This window comes from Hemicordylus capensis, chromosome 5 (assembly GCF_027244095.1).
Source record: "Hemicordylus capensis ecotype Gifberg chromosome 5, rHemCap1.1.pri, whole genome shotgun sequence".
In the NCBI taxonomy this organism is placed as follows: Eukaryota; Metazoa; Chordata; class Lepidosauria; order Squamata; family Cordylidae; genus Hemicordylus; species Hemicordylus capensis.
The window spans coordinates 185630498-185654349 of NC_069661.1; the positions used below are offsets into that span (position 1 = coordinate 185630498).

The following is a 23852-nucleotide window of genomic DNA, read 5'->3' on the forward strand; positions in this document are numbered from 1 at the left end:
ACACACCTTTCCCTGGTATCCCAGGCTGAGGCAGTAGCCAGAGATCCTTTTTATCAGTTTTGGCTGATATGCCAGCTGCATCTATTTCTTGAGATAAATGACCTTAGAACAGTAGTATTGTTGTAAACCGCCCAGAGATGTAAGTTTTGGGCGGTATAAAAATATGTAAATAAATAAATATCTGCTGGTCACCACCAGACTTGATTACTGCAGTGCGCTCTATGTGAGGCTGACTTTGTACGTAGTCTGGAAACTGCAGTTGGTCCAGAATGTGGCAGCCAGTTTGGTCTCTGGGTCATCTACGAGAGACCATATTACTCCAACTACACTGGCTTGCAATAAGTTTCTGGGCAAAATACAAGGTTTTAGTTATAACTTATAAAGCTTTGGGCTTGAGCCCTGGGTATTTAGAATGTCCTCTTCGCTATGAACCACACTGCCCATTGAGATCATCTGGAGAGATTCATCTGCAGTTGCCACCAGCTCATCTGGTGGCTATTTAGGGACAATCCTTCTTTGTTGCTGCCCTAAAGGCTTTGGAACACACTTCCTGCTGAAATAAGAGCCTCCCCATCTCTTACAACTTTAAAAAAGGCAGTCAAGATGCATATGTTTACCCAGCCTTTTAGTTTGTTTTGTTTTGTTTTATTAATCAAATTTGTACACCGCCCCAAACTTTTGTCTCTGGGCTGTTAACAATAGCATAAAACAGTAAAATATATACAAAAACTTAAAACAATTTAACAATTTAAAAATTATCTATAAATTAAAACCTTAAAATTTTTAATATAGTGTTTTAATTGTGTTTTTCATAGTTTTAATGTTTTAAATTTTAAATTGTTGTAATTTTAAGCTTTTTATTTGTTGTTTTTATTGTTTTATTATAAACCTCCCAGAGTCTTGCATTTTTGGCGGTATATAAATGTGTTAAATAAATAAATAGGTTTTCATAAGATTGCATGATAAATAAAGCTTTTGTTTCACAGTGCAGTTTCTTATTGTGATTTTGTAACAAATCAACAAGCAAAGATTACTAAGGTTCAGGATACAGGAGAACCTTGTTATTTGCGGAACCGCTATTTGCGGTTCCACATATTCGTGGGGTATCTCATTGACACCCGTTTTAAGTATCCATTGATTTGAAAGGGTTCAAACCCACAGCTCCTAGAGGGCTGGAAGTGACCACAGAGGTTGTTTCCGACCACCATTTTGTCTCCAGGGAACCATTTTGTGGCTCCCTTATTTACAAAAATATACTTTTTAAAAAAAACTTTTTTCCGTGGGGCATTTCAGGGCATTCCTGGGCAAATGGGGGGACATACAGACCCCAAGGCACATACAGACCCCAAGGAGCACACCACAGTAAGTTTTTTCACATTATCTTGTCAGTTTTAGCATTTTCCCTCCACTTTGGAACCTAATCCCCCTTTTCCCATTGCAATAATGACTCATTACTCGTGGTTCTGTTACTCACTGTAGTAGGTGAGGAACGTAACCCCCACCAGTAATGAGGTTCTCCTGTACCACTAAAAACAAAAACCTCATAGTGTAAGCTGACCTTGTGAAGTATTACTGAGATGATTGCCTATTGCAACCCACTGTTTGCTTCTCCTTTTCCCACTGCTGCTGTTTCCCTCAGACTTAAGAGCTTCAGATAGTAATAGAAAAGACTGATCCCTGTGGGATCACTTCTCACTGCAGAAGGGAGCTGAGCAAAGGGACTAGTGACGTTAGTTAATTTGGAATGGGGAGCATTCAGTAACTGAACTCTTCCATTCCGCAAATCCTATTCCCAATATGGTTCAAACCCTATCCAGAATTTGGGCCTTGGTTGTACATGCTGACCAGCTGTCCTTCCCAGTCTCTTTCCTGCCCCCCTGCTGCCAAACCAAACTTACCCTTGTGTGTTGGTGGGTACACAGACTTTGTAGTTTCTTCTGCCTCCCAGCCTAACTTGTTGAAACAGGAGGCCAAAGCCAAACAAAAACCCACCAAAAAAACACCTCTTACACTCCGAAGGAGATGCTGCTTCAAGGATGAGGCCTGTAAGGCCTTTCCCCTCTCAGCCTGTTCTCTTTTGCACACATGCATAACCCTTCTTACAAGGATAAGTTTGCTTAGAAAGGGAGAGGAGACTGGCGGCGAGGACTGGGATCAAGTTCTCAGGCGTAGTTTTTGCAATCTTTCTTGGAAAGACTTGAATCTTTCCTGAGAATTTTCTGAGAACCTTTGGGTAACCATATGATGCAAGCTTATCTGGCAGTGGCCAGAGATGTGTGCTTTCCTTAGTTTAGATCTGGGAAAATAAAGACTTTATTTGAAACTTGTGTGTGTTGTCACACTGCCTAGCAGATGGCAAGCACAGATTTCCTACTTATGTTTCCTTTGGATCTGGAGGCCCTGGGGAAGTAGTAACGGCACTTGCCATGTGGTCACCATGTGAAGAGGCTGCACATGGTATTCTGTCTTTTAAGGAAGAACAAAGACCAGTGGCCCTTAAGGCAAAAGGGAGAAAATGAAAGGTGCACAAACTATATGGCAGTATCCATTTCTACTGCATATACAGGCTGCGTCTGTTCTCAGTTATAGCTTTAAAGGAGTTGCAGTTTGCCACTCAGGCATTTTCCCAGGTGCAATTGCTACTAGGTGAATGGCAAATTATGAGGATGGTTTAAGCAGAAATAAGCACTGGGCTCTATTGATTGATTGAACCAAAATGTTTCATGTGGAGATTGATGTCTTTTTGCACTTGTGAAAGGCATACGGAAAAGCAGCATATGGGTGTTGAGCAAAATATGCTGCTAACTTGTAGAGAAGCAATACAGCTCAATATGTTTCTAATGTTGGTTGCTGAATACATCTTAACACAAATTACTTTTTTTTTTACTTCTTAGGCTGTTTGTCAGTTGCTTTCTGTTTTTAAACAAACAAACAAATAAATGTGTTATATATACGCACATGCACACACTTTAGAATCGGATAATATTTATCTTTGCTACCAGTCTTTCTATTTTTCTTTATCCCATTTCTGATAGTTTATGTCAATATTTTATCTTAGGACTGATATCTGTTTATATGTATATGTGTGTTTTAACTATGTAGAGCTATGGGGAAGAATTGGTTTTGAAATTCAATTCTGATTCAATCTTTTCTCCTTACTAGTTCACATCATGTCCCCTTCTATTTCACACCCAGCCTTTAAAAAAAAAAATTAAAAAAATTACAGACTCTTCAGGCAAGAAATAGACTTGTTTTCTCATTCATCCCAACATGTCTTATATGCCTCCAGTGCTTTATAAATAATGTCCTGTTTCCTTTGTTGAAAAACCACACTACCCACATGCCAGACATTACAAGCCAGCTGTTCTTGTTACTATACAGCAGATTCTTTTATTTTTATGGAATACATAACTGATCATATTGAAACTATATCCCTATGTTTCATTTGAAGCTGTGGGGATTGGTATAGTTTTTCATTTGAGTAGGTAATTCTATGATCCCACTACAATTGTAGCCACTAACATCTGCTTGAAGTAGATGAGATCCCATGCATTCCCAGCAGCAAAATCAATAGTAAAGTGCTACAATTTAAAACAAGAGATAGCACAGAACTGTCAAAATATACTAATCAGGACATTGACAGACATTGAGGCTGTCTCACGTGCAGTCTAACCCAGGCTAGGGAAGCCCAGCCTGGGTTAGACTGCATGTTTGTGAGAACTGCCAGGATCAGGCACGATCCCAGCAGGTCAGCACCACCTAGCCCAGCTTTTTACCCTGGCTTTTAGCTGGGGCTAAGGGTGCGAGTGCATCATTAACCCCAGCTCCAGGGTCGTGTGTTCGCTGTGTTAGCCCGAATGGACATAGAGATAGGCGCATAGTTTGCCCGTCTCCTGGGGAATCCTGTCAATACACCGCACTCATGGTGTGGTGCATTGTGGAATATCCGGAGGCCAGAACGTGTTGTCCCAGCCTCTAGAGCTCCGCACTGCATGGCGCAGCACAGGTCATCTGAGAGTACAGGCCGTGCTCCCAGCAACATTTCTGCTATCATCTGGGCGGGGGGAGGTGAGTTGGACCAGCCCACCCACCCCCACCCACCCAATCGTGTGAATGGGCCCAATTATGGTGTTGCACATCACTGAGATACCTCCCTTTACTTATACACAAAAGGAATCAATCAAAGTGTATAGTAATAACAGAAGAGCCCAATAATGTCACCCTGCCCAGCACAGAGACAATCCTACAGACACGCAAACACCACAGCACCCACCCACCGGAGTGCACACTACCAAGGCATATTAACATACTCCCAGGTTCCCAGCAGATGAGGTTTTTAATAACTTGGTAGTACAGACAAACTAGCCTGCAAGCAACTGCACTTTTGACAGCCAAGCACACTGGGATAGATAGGAAAGGAATGTTCCTATCTCAACATGTTGCCAGATACACTGGCAGAAAGCATGCGTGGAGAATTATGGAGTTGGAGGGGAAGTTGTAGGCTGTCTAGTTTTGAAAATGCACCTATTTTATCAGGATTTTAGTGTTGCAGAGTGTATCCTGTCTGCATGGATTATAAACACTAGTGAAAGGTTTTTTAAATAACTTTACTTGGGAGACAAAGGTACTCAAGGGTCAGTACTCAATTTGCTGACTCATACACAAAGGAGCAGGAAAAAACAAGAACAGGAAGGAGAATAGAAACTCCTAGATAGGCCAACCAATACAGAGGAAACTATAGTGCCCCCTCTAGCTTTGTAGTAGATTGGAAGCAAACTATACAGCAAGCTAAAGCTTATCCCAACATTTAGTTTATAAGTTTTTTATTAATGGTTATTTTAATTTGTTGTATATGATTTAAGTTTTTAATTGTTGGGTTTTAATTTTAAACTGCCCAGAGATTTTATATAGGGTGGTACATAAATATGATACATAAATAAATAAATAGACCAACCCCCTGCTTGATGAAAGAATTTCAGAGCATCCCTCAGCAGGTTATTCAGCCCCTACTTTCTCTTGCAAGGGAGAGTCTATTTATTTATTTAGTACATTTATATAGCGCCCCAAAGCAAAGTCTCATGGCGATTCACAATCCTAAAACAACAATACAAATAAATAAACATTAAAATCAATTAAAACTCCAAAAAGCTGCTTAAAACAAAAACAGTTTACAATATTTAAAATTACAAAAGCTAAAAGGACTGGTTAAAAAGATGAGTCTTCAAAGATCTTTTATAAACCTCTAGAGATGGGAAGAGTCTTATGTCAGTGGGGGGAGCGCATTCCAAAGTCTCGGAACGACAACTGAGAAGGCCCGTCCCTGAGTGGCCACCAAACTACTTGAAGGTAGCCACAGACAGGCCTCCCTTGATGAACGCAGTGGATGATGGGGATCGTGCAGAAGAAGATGCTCTCTTAAATACTGTGGGCCCAAGCTGTTTAGGGCTTTATAGGTTATAACCAGCACTCTGTATTTTGCCCGGAAACCTATTGGCAGCCAGTGTAACTCCTGTAATATAGGAGTAATGTGGTCTCTTCGAGATGACCCGGAGACCAACCTGGCTGCCGCATTCTGTACTAATTGTAGTTTCCAGACTACATACAAAGGCAGCCCCGCATAGAGCGCACTGCACTAATCAAGTCTGGAGGTTACCAGCAAATGTACTACTGTTCTGAGGTCATGAATCTCAAGAAACTGACGCAGCTGGCATATCAGCCGAAGCTGATAAAAAGCACTTCTGGCTACTTCCTCAACCTGGGGAACCAGGGAGAGGCGTGAATCCAGAAGCACTCCCAGACTGTGTACCTGTTCCTTCTGAGGAAGTATGACCCCATCTAGAACAGGCAGGTCAATATCGTTTTCCAAGTAACTACCCGGCACAACAAGTACTTCCGTCTTGTCTGGATTCAGTCTCAGTTTGTTATCCCTCATCCAGCCCATTACCGCCTCCAGACAGGCATTCAGGGAGGATATGCCTTCTCCTGATGAAGTTGACTTGGAGAAATAGATTTGGGTGTCATCAGCGTACTGATAGCACCCAGCACCAAATCCCAGGATGATCTTTCCCAGTGGTTTCATGTAGATGTTAAAAAGCATTGGAGACAATATGGAGCCCTGAGGGACCCCACAGAAAAACTCAAGTTTTGAAGAGCAACAGTCTCCAAGCAACACCATCTGGAATCTGCCCGAGAGTTAGGAGCGGAACCACTGCAAAGCAGTGCCTCCTACACCCAACTCCCTCAGACATTCCAGAAGGATTCTATGGTCGATAGTATCGAAAGCCGCTGAGAGATCCAAAAGGACAAACAGAGTCACACTTCCTCCATCAAGTCCTAATTGGAGATCATCCATCAGGCTAATCAAGGCAGTCTCCACCCAGTAGCCTGCCCCAAAACCAGTTGGAAATGGGTGTAGATAGTCAGTTTCTTCCAAGACCACCAGGAGCTGGGAGGCCACCACCTTCTCAATCACCTAACCCAACCAAGGGAGGTTGGAGACAGGCCTGTAGTTATTAAACTCTGAGGGATCCAAGATAGGCTTCTTAAAAATAGGTCTAATAATTGTCTCCTTTAAACAAGGGGGCATCCTGCCCTCCCTCAGAGAGGCATTAATAATTGGCACCAGGCCCTCCACAACAACCTCCCTGCTAGATAGTGTAAGCCACATCAGGCAACGATCAAGTAGACAGGTTGTAGGACGCACCATTCCAAGCAGCTTGTCCACATCCTCAGGAGTCTCAAACTGAAACTGATCCAGTTTAACCACACAAGAGGAGTTGCTGGATACCTCTGCATCTGATACTGCGCTAACTGTGGAGTTGAAGTCTAAATCGGCCTGAATGCGAGAGATTTTGTCCACGAAAAACTCATTAAAAGCGTCACAGCGGGTAATAGCAATAGCAATAGCAATAGCACTTACATTTATATACCGCTCTATAGCCGGAGCTCTCTAAGCAGTTTACAATGATTTAGCATTGGTAACTGATGGATCCAAATTTTGATTCAAGGGAGCAGGGGGTCCTACTAGCCCCCTCACAACCCTAAGAAGCTCCACTGGACGTGAGTTTGTAGAAGCAATACAGGCAGAAAAGAAGCACTTATTTACTGAATGTATAGCCAGAGCATAGATCTTTAAGTGTACTCTATGTCGTAATCTGTCGGATTCGAGTTGAGTCTTCCTCCACTTGTGTTCCAGTCGTCTGCCTTGCCACTTCAGCTCCCGCAGATCTTCCGTATACCAAGGAGCCATTTTTGAAACGGGTCGGAGAGGATGCTTAGGAGCAATCGCATCTACTGCCCTGGTAAGTTGACTGTTCCAGTTTTCCACCAGGGCATCAACCGGATCGTCGGCTGAGCCAGCATTAAATCCAACCAAGGCTTCTTGGAATCCTGTTGGATCCAATAACCTTCTTGGACAGGCCATTGTAATAGGCCCCTCATCCCTGCAGAGGTGGGACATAACTGTAAGTCCAACCTTAACCAGATGGTGGTCCGTCCATGACAATGGGGAAATTATAGGAGTCTCTACCCACAGAACACCACCATGATCAGAGCGAAAGACCAGATCAAGCATATGACCAGCAGTATGTGTCGGGCCGGAGACCACTTGGGATAGGCCCATAGTTGTCATGGCCGCTATGAACTCCTGAGCTGCTCCAGACAACCCGGTCCCGACGTGGACATTGAAGTCCCCCAGCACTACAAACCTGGGGCACTCCCAACACCAAATCCGAGACCAGGTCCGCAAGCTCAGTTAGGGACTCTGTTGGGCAGCAGGGTGATCGGTACACCAACAGAAGTCCCAATTTATCTCTGGTCCCCAAATGTAAGTACACACACTCAATATGATCAGCTGTTCCAATAGGGATTCTGGTAAGGGAGATATTATCCTTAAAGACCACAGCCACTCCACCTCACCACCCATGTTCCCTTACCTGCTCCTCAACAGAGTATCCTGGAGGGAGAAGCTGGGCCCAAACTGGGCCACCAGCCTCCCCCATCCAAGTCTCTGTAATACACACCAGGTCAGCCCCTTCATCCATGATCAAATCATTGATCACTTCAGATTTATTTTGAACTGACCTGGCGTTCAAGAAGAGCAAGGCAAGGCTCTGCGGGTAGTTGGCACTGCTCCCCAAGGTCAAAGAGCTGACAGGGCAGCCGGAATCTCCATAGGTAATTTTCTCTTTACATGTGGCTTGAGAGAAAAATTATTTTAGTTTGATTTCATCTCTCACCTTCTACACCAAGGATACTTTTAATGGAAGCAAGAATTGTTCCCTTTCCTAACCAGGGTCTACCCTGGTTTGCCTGTGAATGGGAGACTACATGTGAGCACTGTTAAGATATTCCCCTTAGGGGATGGGTCATCTGCATGCTTACATGCAGAAGGTTCCTCTCTAGCATCTCTAAGATGGGGCTGAGAGAGACTCCTGCCTGCAACCTTGGTGCAACTACTGCCAGTCTGTGTAGACAATACTGAGCTAGATAGACCAATAGTCTGACATAAGGAAGATTCCTTTGTTCCTAAGATCCTATGAGGCACTATGTTTGCTAAATGGCCTTTACTTTAAACGGCTATTTCTTCGCCCAGTTGGCTAATAGATGTCCCTTAATACTATGTAGCTTTTGACATTACTACAGTACGGAAGAAAATAGCTCTTATTGCAATTCAGGTAAAAAACTACCCATGAAGTCAGTGTGGGTGAATTGTCACTACTGAGAAAGGAGCAATTTGACATGCTAACTATGCAGCTGCAAGACTGTGTTCCGTCTTGCACACTTAAAGAGAAAACAAGTACAAATACTCAGGCTGAGTGCCTGAGATATGGCAGAGCACTTTGGAATGATTAAACATAGTCTGAATGACAGCTTGAAAAACAAGGACATGGTTTCCTTCACTCTGCAAACAAATTATTCCACTAAAATGCAGATGGAAAAGATCAAGAAATGCCTAGAAGTGATGACAGGTTTATAAGCACTCTTAGTACCAAGCACTAAAATGACTGCCTATTGCAAGGGGTCTTAAAAAACAACTTAAACAAAACCACACACTTATATCCTACTCTTTCTCCAAGGAGCCCAGAGCGATGTACATGGTTATATTTATCCTCACAACAGCCCTGTGAGGTAGTTAGATATATATCTTTGGTTTACTGGCATTAAGTCTTGCACAATAAAAATTCTGTTGGAGCCTGTATAGGGCAGTCAGCCAATCAAGAGGTTTTCAAATTAACTGACTTGCTATTAACTTATTGATTCTTAACTTATTGCTGAAACATCCTTTACAGTATTTCTATCAAGTGATATTGTATGTGATGATATTTCATGCAGATAGCTATTTATCTCACAAAGCAATGCAGGGTATTTATTGTTTATAAAATCATGTTAAGCAAGATGTCTGCATCAGGAAGTACACTACACATGGATGGCCAATGGCGGGTGGGGGGGGGAGGTGGCAAGGGAAGAAAGTTGCCCCCTGTATTTAGCAGTCCCATTGAATTCAATGGGGCTTACTCCCAGGTAAGTGGGTATAGTATTTCAGCCTTCCCCACCACTGCTCCCCCCCCCCAAGAAATTCCTGAGGACACTCATGGGCACATCCCTTTTATCCTTTGAGGAGGGCGGGCAACAATGCAGATAATCCATAGTTAAATTAACTTTTCACTAATGAACCAATCACATCAGTTAAAACATGCTTTCAGCCCAGAGATAGCCCAAGACATATTTGTGTTTGGGGCAGAGAACAAACCAAATGGTACCCCTATTAGGTTGCCAACTCCAGCTGAAGCTATTCCTGGAAGGTTTTATCCTCCAATATTTTTCACAGTATTGGGCTTTTAAGATTTCCATAAGGGCTCTCAATAATCACATGGCTATTGATGCTGATTCCTGGAGACTCAAGGCCAGTCCTGGAGGGTTGGCAGCCCTAGCTCCCAGCATGGTAAAAATATGGAAAAAGTTGATACAGTCACACCTTTCTCTCCCAACCCGCTGAGTCCAAGCAACTCCCTGATATATAGGTGAGTTGCAGGCAATTAATCAGGCTGCTAGACAGCTTGACTGTTGTTGGCGGAAAACTGAGAATGAATGTGACTGAACACAGGCTAGAGCCCATATTAGGGCCTATTCTATGGCAGTGATGGTGGCAAAGAAATCCTTCTCCTTTGCCACCATCACGTCTGTTCAATGTCGTCCAGCAGAGGTTTTTCAAGTGGTTCATGGCCTCCTATGTGAGGACCCCAAAGACCATAAAACAGAATCCTTGGCAGCCCACTGTGATCAATTTGCATTATATTTTGTGGATAAAATCACTCTTGTCCATTCTGACTTAGATGCTAAGGTTTTTGCAGCACCAAAACTGAATGTTACCAATACAATATCTGGTCTTGTTATATTGGGGTCTGTGTTGCCTGAGGAGATGGACAGGCCGCTTGGAAGGCTGAGGCCTACCACATGCATGCTCAACCCTTGCCCTTAATGGTTGGTGAAGGCTGCTAGGGAGGGATTGGGTCCATGGGTGGCTGGGGTGGTGAATGCCTCTTTGAAGCAGGAGGTGGTGTCCCCTCAGCTGAAGGAGGCAGTCATTCGTTTCCTCCTTAAAAGGCCCTCATTGTACCCAGATGACTTAAATAACTTCTCAACCAGTTTCTAATCGCCCTTTCTTGGGCAAGGTGTTGGATAGCATGGTGGCATCTCAGCTCCAGGCAATCCTGGAAGAATCTAATTAATTGGATCCTTTCCAGTCTGGCTCCCAGCCTAGATACAGGACAGAAACCACTTTGGTCACCCTGGTGGCTGACCTATGCAATGAGATAGACAGAAGGAGTGTGACTCTGTTGATTCTCCTGGACCTCTCGGTGGGTTTCAATACCATCTACCATCCTATCCTTCTTGGTTGTCTCTCTGAGTTGGGACTTGGGGACATGGTTATATGGTGGCTCCACTCTTACCTGGAATGTTGCACTCAGATGGTGGTACTGAGGGACATCTGCTCTGCTCCACGCCTTGGCCTTTGACCTATGGGGTGCCACAGGGATCTGTTCTGTCCCCTATGCTGTTTAACATATACATGAAACCCCTGGGAGAAGTCATCCGTGGGTGTGGGTGTCAACATGCTGATGACATTCAGCTATACCTATATTCTAAGTCAGCAGACACCAGGGAGGCAGTGGATGCTCTAAACTGCAACCGTACTTAGAGAAGTTGGACCTGACCTCAGTCACTCATGCTTTGGTAACATCCAGATTGTACTATTGCAATGTGCTCTATGTGATGATGGCCTTGATTACAGTTTGGAAGCTTCAGCTGGTCCAGAATGCTGCTGCATGGATGCTCATTGGCGCAAGTCACTTTATGAGTGTCACACCCATCCTGCGGCAGCTTCATTGGTTACCTGTACTCTTCCAGGATTTGAGTCAGGGTGCTGGTCTTGACCTTTCAAGGTCTACACAGCTTGGGGCTGGGGTACCTGTCGGACCACATTTGCCCATCTGCATTCATTCATTCATTTATCAAACTTGTATACCCCCCCAAACTTGCATCTCCAGGCAGTTTACAAGAAGTTTAAAACATAAAAGTAAAAACCTTTTAAAAATTTAAAACACAGTTAAATTAAAAAGCTTGGGTGAAAAGATAAGTCCTTAGGGACTTTTTTAAAGTTGTTAAAGATAGGGAGGCTCTTATCTCAACAGGGAGTACATTCCAGAGTCTCGGGGCAGCAACAGAGAAGGCCTGTCAGATGGCAACTGCAGGCAGACCTCTCCAGATTATCTCAATGGGCAATGAGGATCATAAGGAAGAAGACGCTCTCTTAAATACCCAGGACCTAAATTGTTTAGGGCTTTATAGGTTATAACCAGCACCTTCTATTTTGCCCTGAAACTTATCAGTAGCCAGTGGTGTAGCTCTTTTAATATAGTATGGTCGCTTCAAGATGACCCAGAGACCAACTTGGCTGCCACATTCTGTACCAACTGCAGTTTCCGGATGATGTACAAAGGCAGACCAATACAGAGCACATTGCAGTAGTCAAGTTTTGCCAGCATATGTACCACTGTTCTGAGGTCGTTCGTCTCAAGAAACGGACGCAGCTGGCATATCAGCCAAAGCTGATAGAAAAGCACCTCTGGCCACCGACCAGGGAGAGGTTAGGATCCAGAAGCACTCCCAGACTGCGCATCTGTTCCTTCTGGGGAAGTGTTACCTCATCCAGAATGGGCAGATCAAAATTGTCTCCTGAGTTTCGACCCCACACAATAAGTACTTCCATCTTATCTGGATTCAGTCTCAGTTTGTAATCCTTCATCCAGCCTATTACTGCTTCCAAGCAGGCATTTACGGAAGTTATTTCTTTTCCTGATGATGTTGACATGGAGAAATAGATTTGGGTGTCATCAGCATATTGATAACACCTTCACCATATGAACCTGACAGGGCACTTCACTCAGCATGTCAGGCCCTGCTCATGGCCCTGCCACTAACAGAGATCCAGTTGGTGGGGACTAGAAACAGGGACTTTTCTATCGTGGCACCTCGGCTTTGGAACACCCTCCCTGAAGAGCCTTGCCATGCTCCCTCCTTCAGTGTTTTTTAAAAAACAATTAAAAACACATCTTTTTAAAGAGGCTTTTAAATGTTTTATCTGATGCTTATATTTGGTAGATGGTTAGGGGTTTTTTTTAGTTCTCTGTTTTTAGCTTTTTATTAATACTTTTAATTTGAAACTTTTTAAATTTGTAATTTTAAAAGTGGTCTTAGCCTGGTATTTTAACTGGTTTATATTTATTAATCTGTAATTTTACTTTACATTGTATCTGTTCAAAGTTGTGAGCCACCCCAAGCAGTAGTGTACTGGAGGGGTAAGCTATAAATATTATAAATGATAAATCATAATAAACTATATCAACAATATTCCAGTTGTGGTAAAAATAAAACAATAAGCTGATAAGCAGCCGCGACCAAGAGGGGTGAGGGGTGATGGAGCAACAGGATGGAGGAGCAACCAAGAGTAGTGAGGGAATGAGGGGGATGGAAGCAATGGGATGGAGGGGGAGGAGCAGGAGCGCAGCTCAGGTGAGGGTGGAGAGAACTCTGAGGTGAGGGGGCTGTGGCGGGGGTGAGGGAACTAGCACGCAGATGCTCTGCGCAGGTTAAGCTGCATATGGTTTAATTTGTATGATTTAATTAACATTCACTAAGAGTATTTTAGCAGAGTAGGTTTGCAATAATTTATGAGGATATGCATTGCAAGTAACCTGAAACACAGCCAGCATCACAAAATATATCTGGGATATGCCAGACTGGGTTTGAGAGGAAGTGAAATGCACTGATCACCTAGTTCTGTATGCTGGGTGGATAACTGCCAACCTGCATTTTTTTCTTCCTGAAATAGCAGCCCTTTGCAGCCACAGTGTGAAAAGATACACCTCCCAAAATCATTGTAATATGGCAATTCTTCTTGCCTCATACTTCACAGAAGCACAGTGCTGGAAGAATCTAATCAACTTCTCTGCCCCCAGTCCCAAGGACATCCACCTACCCGCTATGCTTCCCTCCCCGATTAACATGTACTATCCATATCTTTGTCACAAGACAGCTCAGACACAGTGCAAGCATATTTTTATTATTTATTTATTTATTTATTTATTTAACAGATTTGTATACCGCCCAAAACTTGCCTCTCTGGGCAGTTTGCAATAAAAACACAATAAAAACATTAAAACAATTGAAAACTTAAAACAAAGTAAAAATATTAAAACAATAAATCTAATTAATAGCCTCGGTGAACAGATGTGTCTTGCTTGACTTTTTAAAAGTTGTCAGAGATGGGGAGGCTCTTATTTCAACAGGGAGCGCATTCCAAAGCCTCGGGGCAGCAGCAGAGAAGGCCTGTCCCTGAGTAGCCACCAGATGAACCAGTGGCAACTGCAGACAAACCTCTCCTGCTGTCTCCTTGAACCTTGTATTTTGCCCAGAAACTTATTGGTAGCCAGTGTAGTTCTTTCAATACAGGGGTAATATGGTTTCTCAAAAATGACCCAGTGATCAACCTGGCTGCTGCATTCTATACTAACTGCAGTTTCTAGACAGCGCTCAAAGGCAGTTCCACATAGAACGCATTGCAGTTGTCAAGTCTGGAGGTTACCAGCATATGTACCACATATGTACCATATGTATTTTGAGGTCATTTATCTCAAGAACCGGACACAGCTGGTGTATCAGCTGAAGCTGACAGAAGGCACTTCTGGCTGCCGCCTCAACTTGTGGCACCAAAGAGAGGTTGGGATGCAGAAGCACCCCCAGACTGCATACCTGTTCCTTCTGGGGAAGTGTGACCCCATTCAGAACAGGCAGATCAAAATCATCTCTTGAGTTCTGACCTCACCCAATAAGTCTTATCTGGATAAGCCTCAGTTTGTTATCCTCTATCCAGCCCATCACTGTTTCTAGGCAGGCATTTAGGGTGGTTATGCCTTCTGCCGACAATGTTGACATGGAGAAATACATTTAGGTGTCATCAGCATACTTATGTGCACTAAATCCCCTGATGATTCCTCTCAGTAGTTACATGTAGATGTTAAACAACATTGGAGACAATATGGACCCCTGTGGGACACCATACGGAAGTTCAGGTGTTGAAGAACAACAGTCACCAAGTGACGCCATCTGGAACCTGCCCAAGAGGTAGGAGCAGAACCACCTCAAAGCAGTGCCTTCCACCCTCAGACACTCCAGAAGGATACTGTGGTTGGTACTATCAAAAGCTGCCTAGAGATCCAAAAGGATCAACAGAGTCACAATTCTTCTGTCGATTCCCAATTGGAGATCATCTGTCAGGCTGACCAAGGCAGTCTCTACCCCATAGCCCTCCTAAAAGGCAGTCTGAAATGGCTTTAGATAATCAGTTTCCTCCAAGACTGCCTGGAGCTGAGAGGCCACCACTCTCTCAATCACATTGCCTAATCACGGAAGGTTGGAGACATGCCTATAGTTGCTTAGCTCTGAGGGATCCAACACAGGCTTCTTTAGAAGAGGTCTAATAATTGCCTTCTTAAGGCAAGGAAGCATCCTGCCCTTCCCTCAGAGAAGCATTTATAATCTCTGCCAGGCCTTCCACAACAACCCCTGCCTGGTAATATAAGCCATGTAGGGCAAAGGTCAAGAGAACAAGTGGTAAGCCATAATCAGCTCATCCGCATCCTTAGGAATCACAAACTGGAACTGATCCAGACTAACCACAGGACACCTCTGCATCAGAGACTGCAAGAATTGTGGGGTCTAATTCTAAGTCAGCCCGAATATGAGAGATTTTGTCTGTTAAAAACTCATTTAAAATGTCAGTGTGGGTTACAGATGGTTCCAAATACTGATTCAGGGGAGGAGAGGCACATACGAGCCCTCTCACAACCTGGACCACTCCTTCATATGTGAGCTTGCTGATGCAATACATGCAGAAAATAATTGCTTCTTTGCTGCACGTATGGCCTGAGCATAGATCTTCAAATGCACTCTAAATTGTAATCTGTCAGATTCGAGTCAAGTCTTTCTCCGCTTGCACTCCAGTCATCTACCTTGCTGCTTCAGCCCCTGTAGTAGTTCCGTATACCAGGGGGGCAATTTTGAAGCAGTTGTAGGGGATGCTTAGGAGCAATCATGTCTACTGCACTGGTAAGTTTGCTGTTCCAGTTCTCCATCAGAGTATCAACAGGATCACCGGCAGAGCCAACACTGAATCCTCCAAGGCTTCTTGGAATCCTACTGGATCCAATAACCTTCTTGGGTGGACCATTCTAATAGGCCCCTCACCCCTGCAAAGATGGGCTGGGGTCTTGAGTCCAACCTTAACCAGATGGTGGTCCGTCCATGACAATGAGGAAATCACAGGAGTCTCCACCCATGGAACACCACCCAGATTATAGTGAAAAACCAGAACAAATGTGTGACCAGCAACATGAATCAGTCGCAAGACCACTTGGGATAGGCCGATAGTTGTCATGTCTGGTATGAACTCCAGAGCTCCCCAGATAGATTGGCCCCTAAGTGAACATTGAATTCCCCCACCACCACCAGCCTGGGGGACTCCAACACCCAACCCAAGACCAAATCCGTGAGCTTGGTTAGGGACTCTGTTGGGCAGCGGGGTGATCAGTACACCAACATAAATCCCACTCTACCCCTGGTACCCAAACTTAAGTACACACATTCAATATGGTCAGCCACTTTGACAGGGATCCTAGTAAGTGAGATATTATTCTTATAGACCACAGCCACTCCACCTCCCCACCCATGTCCCTTCACCTGCTCCTCAACAGAGTACCTTGGAGGGAGAATCTGGGACCAAACAGAGTCATTTTTGAAGAACAATAACATACATTCCAATATTTGAGACACCTTTGTGAATTTGTAACATCTCTATTCTCACACTATTGATTACTTCCAACACTGCAATCCATTATTCATTTAGTCTGCGAGCAGGGCAGGAGCCCTGGGTGGCTGGATCAGCCGCCCACATGACTGCTGGCTCCGTGACGGAGCTGGCTGGGGAGTTCGGGGGCCGCATGGCCCCCGGAAGCTCCAGTATTCCCTGCGTGAGCGTGCGGGGCATACTGAGGAGACCCCCGAGCCAGGGCCTCCCGCCGGGGGTCTACTCATGAGTAACCGCTGCGTGGAGCTGCACCACGACTACACACGATTAAAAAAAACCAGTTTAAGGGGTGGGCTACCCGCTCAAGAACCACCAGGCTTGCAGCTGAGCCCGGTGGTTCTCACGATTGTAGAAAATCAGGCTAGTGGAGGCTAGCCTGATTTTCTACAATTGTGTGAATAGCCTCAATGTGTTCTTTTAGTTAAGGTTACATAAGAAAAACATAATTTATTATTAAAACAAAGAAAATGACCAGTTATTTGCCATTCAAAATTAACTTCACCAGGTACAACATGTAAAATGGCAGGCTGTATGCTATGTGGCATGTAGTGATTAAAGACGATTCAGCTTTCACTGCCCACCACTGCACTGAGATATTTATGTTCTAGAGACCCTGAAGCACTCAGGTTAGTGTTGAAACATGAAAAAAGGTAATTGTAACAACTTGCACAGACACAACTGTAAAAAGGAATCCCCAAAACGCAAGGTAGGGGCAGTGATTTACAAAAAACAGGCACAAGAAAATCAGGACTGAGTGGAGATTCATCAGACTTAATCCAGTGTAATAACTCTAAATTACTCCCATAGTCTACAACTATACTGTGCAGGATTTAGTCCCAATAGGTATGAATTCAGCTAATTTATCCAACTGTATTTCTCATGCTTGGTCTCCTGGTATGTTTTTATATTTTAGCTTAATATTTTAATTGTGTAATTTTTATAGTCTTGTTCTAATTTTTATGTGATCTGTTTTGGGATTGTTTTAATTAAAGGTGGTATACAAATTTAACCACCTAAATAAAATAAAATAAAATAAATAAATTATGTTGGATGTGCATGAATCCAAGTATGCACATTTACTGCAGGTATTCTCAGTATTCTCATTATTCCCAAGGCATAACCAGAACTTAGCTGTGAAGACTATTCTGTCTCTTTGAAAAATAATGTGTAATGTGCAGCAAAACCAGTGAATTATCAGTGTGAGATGCTTACAGTGAAATGTATTCATGTTAAATGTTCCATTACTTCAGCTTTAAATTAAGGATGTTTGTGCTATTTTCTTTCATTTGTTCTTCTAGCAGATCAAACATGAATGTTAACATTCATGTTATTTAGGTCACTGATTTACGGAAGAAGAAGGGGAAAGCTAGTGTACACCTAGTTTGTGTGCAAAAATTGAGATAAACTCTCAAGTTCTGGATGCTAAATCTTTCTTTTTTTTGTCTGTGCCATTAACAGGAACCCCAAGGGGGCCATCCTCTACAACAATTAAAGCTAAATTTAATTAAATAGGTTCCACAATCCAATTTAAAGCCTCTAGTAGTGAAAAGCTAGAATTAAAAATCTTCCAACGATAATCAGTGTTTCATCCTCTCAGCAGTTTCCTCATCCCATCAACAGCAGTACTTGGATTGTTCAAACCTATCCCACATAACAGGTTTCATTTGCTGCAAAGAAACTGATTTTCTAGCCCAGAAACTACTAAATCTTGCCAACAACTTTGTAAGATGTACAGTATTTTATCATTTGAAAACATATGCAGATTTGTCAATCCCAGAGTTTTAGAAAACCAAAGATGCCCCTGATTTTCAGCTTCCTTCCTGAGCTAAACTGACACTGGTTTCTGGTATGTGTAGAATAGTAGCTAATTTAAAACAAAATCAGTCTGAATTCTAAATGTTTAGGATACTGCAGTTGTACTTTCAAACATTTTCCTCATAAGTATGAGGACTGGATTGTTAAAATGTTTATCTTAGCATTATAATTGTTAGTTTTCCAAAAACACTACAGTTCTGAAAATCAGCAACAAGTCTAGAAATTGCTCACTAGTTGCATGTTTAACTTTTGTAAGCATATCTAGATCAAAAATTATATTTTCCAAGGTATACTTTTTCATCTCTTCTATGAAATTATTTTAATAGGGCTGGAGGACTATATGTTTTAATGCACAGGTGAGGGTATGCATGAATGCAGCATCAAGGTCAAACCAACAGCTGAGTGACCAGTCCTTGTTCCTCACATAAGTAATAGTTATGTGTATTTGTCAGCTTAAGAAGTGAGGAGTTTTCTAAAATAGCCTTTGGCCCATTAATTTGCTATGTTTAAGGCTAATAGATTATCATTATATAACAAAAGTAAACCCTTGATCTAGCAGTATCCATGTGTAGGATAGCATCTTCTATATTTAATTCGCTTATGGAGGACCACGGAGAGAACTCCATGGGGATGTCAAGACGCATCTGTGTCTGGATGCCTGCTGGAACTCTCGCGAGGTCGTGCGAGAGTTCCAACCATTGCCTTGGGAAAGAACGAACAGGAACATTGCCTGGGGCGGGAAGGTCACGGGCAGCGAGGTGCCCATTGGAGGCTGGGTCGGGAGGAGAACGGGCGGTGAGCCAGCAAGACCAAAAGGGGCATAGAGGAGGCGGTGGGTGGCTGAGCTGTGCCATCGAGAGGATCTCAGCTGGGCGGGTGGCAGCGGGGGCGGGCTCCCGAAAATGGTCAGACAGAGGCTGTTGGAGCAACTGGGGCTGTTGTGGTGGGCATGGGGCTGGGGGAGGGAGAATGGCAGAGGAGGGAATGGGAACGGACCGTGGGCAGCGGCGCAGATGCTGTCTGCTAGTTACATGGATTTCTTCTTTTTCTTCTTCTCTGGGTTGTAAAAAGGAAAGACAAGCACATTTAGGGAGTAATGGCACCGGGGGGGGGGACTGGGCGGGGGGGCTGTGCATTTAGGGGTGGGCAAGCCATATGTGTTCCACATATTATATTTCTGAAACAGAAATGGGGGGTCAAGCCACTTGTCTGGGGGGAGCACTTGCCTCCCCAAGCCACCCTTGCATTTGGGGCTTTTTAGTTTAGGTGGGGGGGGCAACTAAGAGGACCTTATAGAAGATTGTAACATTAAGCATGGTTTGGTGAAAGCGGATAGAAAGAATTGTTTCTTTATCTCCTATAACACTAGAACATGAGGTCATCCAGTCTAACTGGTTTGTAGGAGATTCAGAAGAGACAAAAGGAAGTACTTCACATAGCATATAATTAATTTATGGAACTCACTGCCACAAGGGCTAGGTTCAAAGTGCTGCTTTTGACATTCAGAGCCCCACATGGCTTGTTGGACTGCATTTGCCCGTACTAATCTGCCAGTGCCCTCAGATCATTAAAGCGAGTCCTGCCATTGACACAAATCTGGTTGGTGAGGACCAGGGATAGGGCTTTTTCAGTAGTGTCCTCCCATCTTTGGAATGCCCTCCCAGAAGGGCTTTGTCAGTTTCCTTCCCTGATTCGCTTTAAAAAGAACTTAAAAACCCTCCTCTTTAAATAAGCTTTTAAAAACTGGCTGTAATTGAGTGTCTGGTATTAATTAGTTTTAATCCTGATTGATGTTTTAACTTGTGTATAGCTTATATTATCTGTTTCTGCCTTTTATTGCATTTTATGATGATTTATCACATGTTGTATTTGTTTATTAATGGATTTTATGCTTTTATTCTGTTGTTGCAAGCTGTCCTAAGCAGCTGGAGGGGAGGGATATAAATGTTTTAAATAATTAAATAAGACAAATTCATGGAGATCAAGTCTATCAATAGCTATTAGTCATGATTGCTTTATGCTACCTCTAGGTTCAGAGGCACTTCTGAATACCAGTTATTGGGGAGCAATGGCAGGAGTGGAGCATTACCTTCTTCCATGGCTTGTGGGCTTCCAAGAGGCATTTGGTTGGCCACAGACCATTGGTCTATCAAGCTCAGTATTGTCCTCACAGATTGGCAGTGGCTTCTCCAAGGTTGGAGGCAGGAAACTCTCTCAGCCATGTCTTGGAGAAGCCAAGGAGGGAACTTGAAACCTTCTGCTCTTCCCAGAACGGCTCCATCCCCTGAGGGGAATATCTTACAGTGCTCACATGTGGTCTCCCATTCAAATGCAACCAGGGTGGACCCTGCTTAGCTAAGGGAACAAGTCATGCCTGCTACTACAAGACCAGCTCTCCTCTCAGATGCTGGACTAGAACGGCCTTTGGACTGCTCTAGTAGGGCTCCTCTTGTGTTTTTTATGCCTTCCTATTGGAGTATGTGAAGGCTCTTCATAGGTAAAATTTTAGACTGTGCCTCATGCCTTTTGTCATGAGAAAAATATATACTTGTGATTTAAATTAGAGAAAAAAACAGAGTGCACAACTTTTCCAAAAAAGAAAAGAATCCACTCAATGTAAAAATTGTATCTTATAGATAATCATCAGGCAGATGGTACATTAGATCATTTCCACATGATATCCGTGTGCCTCTTCAGTGTCTGATCTCACCCACAACACCTGACCGTGATCAAAAAAAGGAGTCTACCTGTCTCTGAATAAAGGGTGGTGGTTCCTCTTTTCAGCAAGAAGTTCTAAAAATGGTTTGCACTGAAAAAGAATGGGAAAACTGTTCCCTGTCTCAGAAGGGCTCACAGTCTAAAAAGAAAACACAAGGGAAACCCCAGCAACAGTCTTTGGGGAGAATGTTGTGCTGGGCTGAATAGGGACAGTTGCTTTTCCTTTGAAATAGAAGAGAGACTCCATTTTAAAAGGTGACTCTTTGTCTAGTTAGCAGAGGATGTGTTAGATCTCAGCATACCAAGGCTTCTATGATATTTTCACATTCTTCTCTGTGTTAGATTGATTTTGTGTTAGATTTTCTGTCCTGATAGAAAAGTTCCCTGCTGCAAGGAGAAAACACTGTTTCTCAGAAATAACTTGCTCAGTGTCTGCCTGTGCCATGAGGCTGCTGCTTAACACAGTGTGCCCCTTAGTCATTACCCATAGGATAGTTATCTTAGCAGCAAGGTCAGTGCTTTAAACTTCTTTGCTGATTTTTAGAAATAAGAAATATGATAATCGCAGTATTATGTTTTGAATGCCTGTTTGATTAGGTAAATTGATAGTGTTTAGGTTGGCTATATGATGGCATTTGATTTTGTTCAGGATAAAATACGCTATCCAGATAAATACAAGCAGAGTTGTACTGCTTCCTCTTCACGGAAGCTCCTTGACCCCTTGAAAAGCCAATCTTGAGGATTTGGGAGCCCCTTCAGCATGGCAATGTGGCATGGGATGGCTGCTGGTGGGGGAAACATAAGAACAGGCATGCTGGATCAGGCCCAAGGCTTATCTAGTATAGCATCCTGTTTCACACAGTGGCCCCCCAGATGCCTCTGAGAAGCCCAAAGGCAAGAGGTAAGGGTGTACCCTCTCTCTTGCTGTTGCTCCTCTGCAACTGGTATTTAGAAAAATCTTGCTTCTGAGACTAGAGGTGGCCATTACCCAGCAGACTAGTAGCCCTTGACAGACCTATCCTCCATTAATTTGCCTTTTAAAGCCATCCCCTGGTGGCGCAGGGAGCCCCTGGTGGCGCAGTGGTAAAACTGCTGCCCTGTAACCAGAAGGTTACAAGTTCGATCCTGACCAGGGGCTCAAGGTTGACTCAGCCTTCCATCCTTCCGAGGTCGGTAAAATGAGTACCCAGAATGTTGGGGGCAATATGCTAAATCATTGTAAACCGCTTAGAGAGCTCCAGCTATAAAGCAGTATATAAATGTAAGTGCTATTGCTATTGCTATCCAAGAAAGTGGCCATCACTACATTCCATGGCAGATAATTCTATAGATTATGCACTATGTGAAAAAGTACTTCCTTTTGTTGGTTCTAAATTTCCTGGCCTTCAGTTTCATGGGATGACCCCTGGTTCTAGTGTTGTGAGAGAGGGAGAAAAGTTTCTTTCTGTCTTTTTAGACACCTCTATCTTATCTCACTGTAGTCTCCTCTTTTCCAAACTAAAAAGCCCCAGATGCTGTATCCTTGCGTCATAAGGAAGGTGCCCCAGGCCCTTGATCATCTTGGTTGCCCTCTTCTTCACCTTTTCCTGCTCTACTATGTCCTTCTTACGATACTGTGACCAGAACTGTATGCTGTGCTCCAGAGGTGGCCACACCATAGATTTGTATAGGGGCATTATAATATGTATTTATTTATTTTATCATATTTTTATACCGCCCAAAACTTGCGTCTCTGAGCAGTTAGCATTTTTAATATTAGCATTTTTATTTTCAATCCCCTTCCTAATGATCCCTAGCATGGAATTTGTCTTTTTCACAACTGCCGCACACTGAGTAGACAACGAGCTCTCCACCATGACCCCAAGATCTCTCTCTTGGTCAGTCACCAACAGCTCAGACTCTTGAAGTTGGGGTGGGGTTTTTTTGCCCCAATATGCATCATTTTACACTAGCTTACGCTGAACCACATTTTCCATTTTGTCACCCACTCACCCAGTTTGGAGAGATCTTTTTGGAGCTCCTCACAGTCTGCTTTGGATTTCACTACCCTGAATGGTTTTCAGTCATCTGCAAATTTGATCACCTCACTGGTAATCCCACAATGTCTTGATCGTTTATGAACAAGTTAGAACACTGGTACCATTACAGATCCCCACAAGCCTGCTCTCCCTGCAAACCCCCTGTAGGCTCTCCACACTCCTTGTTTGGAGAGCCTCATTGTCTCCTTGCATTTCTTTTGCCAGAGTTTATGTTCCTTTCTGTTCTCTTCATTTGAGAAGGACTGCCATTTTCTGAAGGAAGTTTTCTTCCCTTTTTTTCATGGCTCAGACTTCTGATTCAGAAGAATCAGAGCAGGAATGGGAGGATTCGCCTGCTAGTGAGGGCTCAGAGGCACAGCAACAGGATTTGGCAGGGAGACCAGACTCTGGAGCTGAGGATTCGCAACAGCTGCCAGACATGATTTCTGATGTGGAGGAGCCTGGGATTTCACCTGTCTTGAGAAGACCGCTCAAGAGGGAGAATCAGTGGAAGTCACGCAGGGACAGGAGATCACAAGAGAGGAGCTGGTTCTCTTGAGCCATATATATTTGGCAGTCTCTCAATTGCTCAGGTGCTGTTTGCAACGTTCGCTGGCTACAGACAGTGTGCCATTGATTTCCAAAACTTTGTCCGAGTTCCAGTTTGCTTCCTGCTTATGCTTATGCTTTCCTGCTTTGTTCTGTTAATTCCTTGCTTCTGTTGTCCTTCGCTATTTTCATTCCTTGCTCTGTGTTTTCTTTCACTTATTACTCAGTTATTGCTAGAGGGGGTTACCTAGTTCATTTCAGGGGACTTAATTCATTTACTGTTTTTCTTTGTGAGCCTTTTATTTTTCATTCGTGCAGTTCCAATG

General features: G+C 43.5%; 1 protein-coding gene across 3 annotated transcripts in view; it reads left to right on the top strand.

Annotated features, from left to right (window-relative positions):
• The window catches only part of SRGAP1 (SLIT-ROBO Rho GTPase activating protein 1), a 187549-nt gene that overhangs the window by 71290 nt on the left and 92407 nt on the right, over window positions 1–23852 (top strand). The window contains exons 1-2 of one of the 3 annotated variants that reach the window (XM_053252110.1): window positions 1066–1362; window positions 7196–7301. The exons of 1 other annotated variant lie outside the window; for it this stretch is intronic. In XM_053252110.1, coding sequence (XP_053108085.1) covers window positions 7271–7301 — 31 coding nt within the window. In that variant the 5' untranslated portion in view covers window positions 1066–1362; window positions 7196–7270. Of the gene's footprint in view, window positions 1–1065; window positions 1363–7195; window positions 7302–23852 lie in introns of those variants that run through there. One more of the 3 variants, XM_053252111.1, reaches the window with a different exon arrangement.